At 42.3% G+C, this 7,729-nt stretch overlaps 2 protein-coding genes and 1 non-coding gene across 3 annotated transcripts; 1 reads left to right on the forward strand and 2 right to left on the reverse strand.

The window, feature by feature from the left end:
- Positions 1–72, reverse strand: trnae-uuc (transfer RNA glutamic acid (anticodon UUC)). Its single transcript has one exon. It is a non-coding gene; the product is annotated as a tRNA-Glu (tRNA).
- Positions 73–1,414: 1,342 nt separating this feature from the next.
- Positions 1,415–4,519, forward strand: alox5ap (arachidonate 5-lipoxygenase-activating protein). The gene is made up of 5 exons (XM_076750204.1): positions 1,415–1,618; positions 1,729–1,816; positions 3,085–3,155; positions 4,114–4,195; positions 4,275–4,519. The coding sequence occupies exons 1-5, from the start codon at positions 1,546–1,548 to the stop codon at positions 4,435–4,437; spliced, it is 477 nt and encodes a 158-aa protein (XP_076606319.1). The 5' UTR covers positions 1,415–1,545; the 3' UTR covers positions 4,438–4,519.
- medag (mesenteric estrogen dependent adipogenesis) lies at positions 4,515–6,254 on the reverse strand. The gene is made up of 5 exons (XM_076750203.1): positions 6,003–6,254; positions 5,790–5,926; positions 5,349–5,464; positions 5,088–5,261; positions 4,515–4,991 (listed from the first exon to the last, which is right to left on the reverse strand). The coding sequence occupies exons 1-5, from the start codon at positions 6,200–6,202 to the stop codon at positions 4,977–4,979; spliced, it is 642 nt and encodes a 213-aa protein (XP_076606318.1). The 5' UTR covers positions 6,203–6,254; the 3' UTR covers positions 4,515–4,976.
- Between the last annotated feature and the right edge of the window lie 1,475 nt (positions 6,255–7,729).

Raw genomic sequence — 7,729 nt, forward strand, 5'->3', positions numbered from 1 at the left:
TTCCCATACCGGGAGTCGAACCCGGGCCGCCTGGGTGAAAACCAGGAATCCTAACCGCTAGACCATATGGGAAGCGTTGTTAGTATTAGCATACTTAGACTTTTCAATTACGACCTGACATGAGGCATTTCGATGTAGTTATCTGTTATATTTATGCGAAAACACGCACACTCTCGCAGACCTTGAGTTCAGCCGGTCTCACAAGGCTCCTGTACTGTTTACATCCTGTAGTGTCAGGATTAGCGCCATGTTCCTCTTAGATAATGATGTTAGCATTGTTGCTAGTCGTCACAGTGGTTTTATTTTATGCTAGCCCCTCATCTACAGCACACTCCCTCATTTACCTGCCAGTGTAATTACTGAAGACTTTTCCAGTATTCATTGTGATTAATTAAGACGTGTCAAATTAAAGAGTTATCATAAATCCATGGATTTTAATTTTGTGTTGCATTTCAATAAAACTTTTTTTTTTTTAATCGCCATTTAATAATTGCATTTCCTTATCATAAGTGATGAATTAATGATAATAAATCTAACAAGGAATTGCACAACTAATTTTAAAAACCTTTTGCCTTTTGCTTTCCCTCCATTTATGCCAACAATGTCTGGCCATTTAAATTAATTAATTTATAATATCTCTATAAAATGTATTCATTCAATAATGATTGAACACTACCAGTTGGGGTAGGGGGAGTAACTTAAATGGGATTCATTCCATTAATTGGAAAATATTATTTTGTCCAGCTTTTTCTGCATGCATACTACATCTATTAAACTGTGGCAACAAAACAGTACAACTGTACAATTAATCACAGAGAGAGAAAAGAAGCAGAGAGGAAGCTGCATTACCATCCAACAGCACATGCAGGTGCTGTTTGACTGTACGTAGGCCAAATCATAATAAGCCGGTCACTGAAATGGCTTGTAAATAGCTTTATTTCACTGTGCTCATACACTCAAAACCTTTCACCACTGCCGCGGACCCTTTGACCTGTCACAGAGGGAAGCACACAGGTGTAACTGATAGCATTAATGAGCTATGAAATGATAACACCTGGGTTTTACTCTGCAAAGTCCCAATGTCTGCTGTGAAAAGGCCTGTTGATATTTCAACTTGTCTACAGCACAGTCCTGTCATATATTAACACATTCCCCATGCATTAGTGTTGCTCATTTGCCAGAAATGCTTTGTAAAGGCCCCTCAAAGAGGGCTGATAAACCGAATCATGCAATAACAGCGGTGTAAATTTCCTGTATGTGTGTGCAATCTGGCAATCTCACACAAACACACACACAGAGGAAGTGACAGGCTTACTTGTTTGCACCTCTCTGTTTTACCCAGAGCATCATTTACATAAAGAGGAAGCCACAAAGGAGTATGCATGTGGAATGGAGGTGGGATGGGGGAGTGCATGATGTCACAGAGGGACAGGCCAGGTTCATGCTGTGCATCTGGCTGTGAAGACACACTTCTGGAAAGTGATCGAGAAGCTCCGTCTCCCTCAGCCTCTCCTTCCACCTGCTCCCACGGCTCGCACAGTGATCATGGACTCCGGCAAAGTAGTGGAGAACATCTACCTCCTGGTCATCGTCACGCTCATCAGCGTACTTCAGAACGGTGAGAGAAAACCAGAAGCATCCTCTGCTACAAGTAACTGTCAATCATGTCATAATCTTTAAAAAAAAACTGTAGTTGTAATTATGTTGTGGTGATCTTTGTGTTTTAAGCACTCTTTGCCCAGAAGGTAGAGAAGGAATGCAACCAATGCAGTCAAAATGCTCAGAAATCTGCCTTTGAACGGGTTGCTTGTGCCAAGTAAGTGCCTCTTCTCAATACTCAGATAATCTAATATAAGACCATGAAACAACGGATGAATCTATGTTATTCTGGTCTCCTACGATAACGCTCATAAACTTTCCATTTGGTTTTACATTTCCCCCAAATATTACCACCATCAATAGGCGGTCCTCATTTGCCTGAGCACTCCCAAATAGACAGGGAAAAAAGCTGCCATACAGCTAATTTGAATTATTGCTGGGAAGGCGTCAACTGCATTTGGGAAAGCGTTTATTCTTCCATTCTCTCGGTGAGGTGACTCATCGTCATCTGTGGGTCCTGTTAAAGTTAAAGGAGTGAAAACTGCTCATAGTCTTGCAGTTCGTGGCATTTCAAACTGGTGTCTTGAAATTTGGCTGTTAAGAATTTTACTTCTAATAAAACCTCAAGAGTAAATTTACAATCTGAATGTGTCGCCCTAGACTTTGGGACATTGTAATTTTCCAAACAATTAAAAAAGTACACGATCAATCCGTCAATCAGAAAAATAGGCTTAAAAATAACCATGAGTTGCAGCACAGCGGCTCAGCCTTCGTTGCCTTACTAGTCCATGAGCAACAATTCACTTCCTGTTTTTTAAAGGAAATATCTGAGCCACATCCTGTCTTGTAAGTAACGTAAGGAATTTCCCAAAAAACAAAAACAAAACAAAAAACAAACGTTTGCCTTAAAAATGAGATGCAAACATTTGGTGATCCATCTTTCTTTTAGTCTACATGTGATCCCTGATCAGAGGTTGAGGCTTTAGTGTGGACAGTTGTGAAAAGTTCACCCAAAGATGAATTTTTCCTCCTCGGATTGTGTAGTTTTAGGGGTAAATAAGGTAAAAATATATGAAAACTGTTCAACAAATCAGCTCGAGAACTTTCTGACTTCTCTTGGGACTCCTTGTGCGCAGGTTGAGCGCCACAGCTCTGTGCAACATACTGTACTGATTATTGCAATTTATTGCACCAGCCAGCACGCGCTGACTCTGAGAGAGGGCTCAGTTTTTCCTGGCTCCCCATTTCAACTTTGTTCCACCAACAGTCAGAAAGCCACACTGGGTTTTGCAGCTCATGGACTGTTTTCATCCTTTGGATCTTTGACTCTTCGCAGCTGCTTCTGCTCTGCACTTTCAACACATTTCCAAAAAGCTGTAGAAAAAGGCCGCGGTGTCCGTCCGCAGCAGGTTGCCTCATAGCTTCTCGTTGCAGGTGACTTCCTTGAAATGTGCTAACTACACTTCTTGTTTATGCTTCTTCCAGTCGTAACTGCATGGATGCTTATCCCACTTTCCTGGCAGTGATGTGGTGTGCCGGTCTGTGTCTCAGTCAAGGTAATCATTAATCAGTTACTGTAAAGGAGACAGCCACTCTTTTGTATTGTAAACAAGACACACCCTCACAGAGTAAATTCAACTGAGGTAAGACAGACAGGCAGACATTTAAGAGTAGTTTTTGTTCAATAGGTATCATTTCTTTGTACAGATGATGTCTTTACTGCTTGAGACGCAGTAAAAATCCAGAACTGCACCTCAAATTGGCAACATTTACCCTATGCAGCCAAAAGCATGTGGAAAAATGTGATCTGTTAACATCTCACAGGCATTAAAATACTTCAGAGAAGGATTTCCACAAGGTTCTGTGACCTGGCTGCAGGGATTAGCTCCCCTTCAGGAGCATGAAAATGAGCTATTTTAGGCATTGATCTATTGTAGGGCAATCAGTTGTTCTCCCAATTGACCCCAAAGGTGTTTTATGGGATCAGTGGAGGCCACTAAAGCTGGAAAACCATCTCTTCATGGACCTTTGCCTACATGGTAGTCGTGGAACTGGTCCCAGATGGCCGGGCAAGCAATAAATGTCCTGTTTGACAGCAGAAATGATGAGACAAGTGTTTGTTGTTGCTCCCTGCCGAATTTATTGACATCTTAAATCCACATTCGGATTCACTGTGTTTTATCTGCAACTTTTAACATATTTACACTCTCTTAATGCCAATACATGATTCACTGAGAATACTGATAATAAACTGTTACAGCTGACAGAAAACACAATGGACGTTTAACTCATGTTGCACATTAAAATAGTATATCAGTACATTTTACAGGGAGTTTACTTTATGCAAAACAAATTTTACATTAAGATAATATGAATACAAAAATGTGACTGCATTGCAAAATAATAAGACAAGACCAAAAGTGGTCAGGGGTGTCCATATACTTCTGGCCATATAGTGTATTATTATATCCAGGATTCAGTGTTTCTTTGTCTTTTTCTCTCATCTGTTTTTAGCTCCTGCTGCCTTCGCTGGGATCATCTATCTTGTCGTGAGGCAGAAGTACTTTGTTGGATACATGGGCCAGACCTCTCAAAGGTAGATGAACTGCTCAGACTGCTCTGCGTGTCTTCACAGGCCGTCCTCTAACTGCTCTTTTCTTGAATTTCTTTTACAGCACCCCCGGCTACCTGTTTGGAAAACGCATCATCTTCTTCCTGTTCCTGATGTGCGTCGTGGGCATCTTCAACTACCTGCTGACGCGTCACTACGGCAGCGACTATAAAGAATATGTGGAGACCATCACCAACGCTGCATCCGCTCTCCTCCTCCTGCCTTAGTCCAGTTTGTCACAGCAGCACTTCCTCCACATTCATCTTTTCACGGCATGAAACTGAATTAAAACTCACACTTTTTTTGTTGTAAAAGAGCATTTATTGTATTTCAGTTTGGTAAAAAAAAAAAATAATAATAAAGACATCTCACAGACAAACGCTGAATCAAAAGTGCACAAGTCTACAAATCTCTGATTCCTGCAAGAGCGCAGATTCAACCCATCATACAACAGTTATAAATCAAGTAAAATGGTTATAAAAATGTGCATTTAAAATCAAATTAAGACACAGAATTTGCTGAAATAACCTTCATGGCTTTCAGAATTTCCTTGTCAGTCCTTGTCAGTGGACTTCCACCCACTGAACTGAGGACATATCTGCACCCAGACAACGATTATAAAGTAGTTCCTACAGTCCCAAGAGGAAGGCTGGTCCTTCACCTGGCAGGCTGCTGTTCATCTGTCCATCAAGAGGCCCTCTTGAGGAAGCAGACTCCGTCAAAACCTGAGCGGATAAACCCGACTTGCTCGCCATCCTCTGCTGGCTCATGTCAGCCTCAGCTTTAATGGTAACAGATGTGAGCAGAGGGGACAAGTTAGACAAGTTTGCACTCACAAATGAAGAGAGTGGTGAGGAGAAGAGGAAGAGGCACTCACCTTAAATTTTCTTTTGCTGAAGCCAAACCAGTGTGGGAAGTCAAAGAGGGCATCAGAGTGGTATTTGAGGGTGAAGGAGGCATCTCTCCACACAGGTTTGACTTTTACTCCTTTCTCAGTTATGATGTGGATGTTTTTTGCTGTCCAGCTCTCCAGAAGTTCAGTCAAGTCAATCTGACATGAAGAAAAGTCACTTCTCAAGAACAAATCAAGCACAGAGCAATGTAAAAAGTGACAAACAGAGCATAATGTCCTGCTTACATCCACCCTGTAGCTTTCCCCCACAACAGAGGAGATGGTCCAGTCCAGGCCTCTCTCCATCTGCCACCTGATGAAAGGATTGCTGCCATCAATGGACACCACGTACTGCTGCAGCACTGATGCAGAGGTCAGGATAATTCACGGGGAGAGGAGGGAAAAAGGCGGAAAGGAGAGAGTGCAGAAAAGCATGCTGTCATGTGGTGCAAGCACTGTGGTGCCATTGTAATTTCTCTACTCCACCCACTGCAAGTTTGGAGGCCAGCATGAGTCACCCATGCCACCAAACTGCATGAGGCATTTAGCAGCCCGGAGCTGTGGAGCACACACTGGGTTCAAAAATACAGTTTTGTGCAAACGAAAAAAAAAAAAAGCCATTGTTGCCTTTGAGCACCATTTCTTTTCCCACTGTGTAATTACACACAGTTCACTCTGTGAAGTTACCTCTGGCCTCTCTGAGTGCCTTTTTGTTGGCCACTGAGCGGCTTTCTTCGCAGGCAGACATCAGCACATAGATCCTCTTGGACAGCAGACTCTTTCTCGTGCTGGTGTACTCCCACAGATTGTGCATCTTAACTTTCCTGTCGTGGAAAACAAACGAGGTTAAGATCAGCTGAATGTCAATATGTGTTTGTATGTATATATCTTGTCTCTCACCTTCCCGTAGAGTTCTGGAAAACTATTTTTCCTCTGCAGGAGTCGAAGTCATCGATGAGCACCAGGCTCTCCTCCGGATCGCTGTGGACTCTGTAGCCGGAGCCGAGAGCCTCCACGGAGAAGCCGGCCGGAGGCTTTCGTAGGAACTCCTCCACCCGGGACACGGTCATCCCGCTGAGGGGCAGCGCGTTAATCGTCATGGTGTCACTTTTGTCCCAGCACCTCCTGCTGCTGCGGCTGCGGCTGTTTATATTCACTGACTCAAGTCTGCAGCTTTAATAACGTCCGACCGCTGTCAAGTTAGAGACGTTAACACAAGAAGACTTCCGGTGTCCCTTGGCCAAAGTCAAACCCTCCAACAGGAATATTTTATGTCTGTTTTGTTGGATGATCGTTTTAAGTCCTTTATTAAGCAAAACCACCTGCTGCTTTTGTCTGTCATTGTACATGCACTATATTAATATCATAAAAACGCACTAATTAGTAGTCCCGAATGTGGTCTGTTCATCTTTAAGTCGATAAATTGGTTGACAGAAAATTAAGTGATGTTTTGAGAACTTTTTAAAAGTCATTTTTCAAGCATAAATGGCAACTTCATATAATTGTGAATTGTTGGACATTGAGCATATTTTGGGTTTTAGACTGTTGGTCAGACAAAACAATTTGAAAACATCACCATGGCTTCACTATTATCTGACGACCAAACAATTATTTAGTTAATTTGGAACATAAAAGTGACAGCAACAAAGTACAACAGTCGAGTTTGATTCTGATGCTCTTCCACCGCTAACAACGACTGTGCTTTTATTTTGAAGACACGCGTATTTCTTTCCTGTTTCAGTATACATGGCTTGACCCATCGGGCATGAGACAGCTCTTCCAAAAGTCTGAGCACTTCATTAACTGATCCAAGGCTCGTGTTGGGGCTGGTTGGCTCTTCCGTAAACACCCTGCATTCATACATAACACACACATACACAAGGTAATAAAAAAGTACATGATGATTACGAATAAACTATGACTATATAAATAAATAGATGAGACGGTCAAACAAATTGAAAAACTAAATTGTTCCACACTTTAAGACTAATGGCGCTGGAATGCACGACTTTATGGGACGCCACTTGAAAGCAGCATTTGGCCTCGTTCTTCGAAACAACAGCAGGCAGTCTCCTGAACTCTTGAAGGAAAAGTACAGCACCTAATTTGAAACACCGGTGACTTATGAGTCTCCATGTTTGTCTTTCACATTAACAACGTGAGCTTTCATTCATAAGCGATGTTTGTTCAGACCTTTTTTTCCTGTAAATGAAGTCATGAGATCAAATCAAATTTACTTGTACAGCATTTCATAGAACGATGAGCTCAACGTGCTTCACACACAGCAAATATGAACAAACTAAACAGAAAACATGAACACATATTACCTACATTTTAAAGCTTGCTTTTAAAAGACGGCACAGCTGTTGCACATCAGGCACTTTGCTGCAGAGAGTGGGCCCACAGAAACTGAACGCACCTCCACCAGAGACCAGCACCTGATGATCTGAAGTTCTGGAGGGTTTGCTGCTTTCATCAGCAAATTACAGACCAGTTCCAGCTGTCTGGTTTTATTCCACCTCTCGCTGTTTGATAAAGTGACCCAGTTGTGAATTATGACAGCCTGTCCCTCCGCACAGACGGTATTTACACTTTCCTGATTCCTCCAAGCTGCCGTAGCGGACAGC

Source organism: Chaetodon auriga, chromosome 15 (genome assembly GCF_051107435.1).
Source record: "Chaetodon auriga isolate fChaAug3 chromosome 15, fChaAug3.hap1, whole genome shotgun sequence".
Classification (NCBI taxonomy): domain Eukaryota; kingdom Metazoa; phylum Chordata; class Actinopteri; order Chaetodontiformes; family Chaetodontidae; genus Chaetodon; species Chaetodon auriga.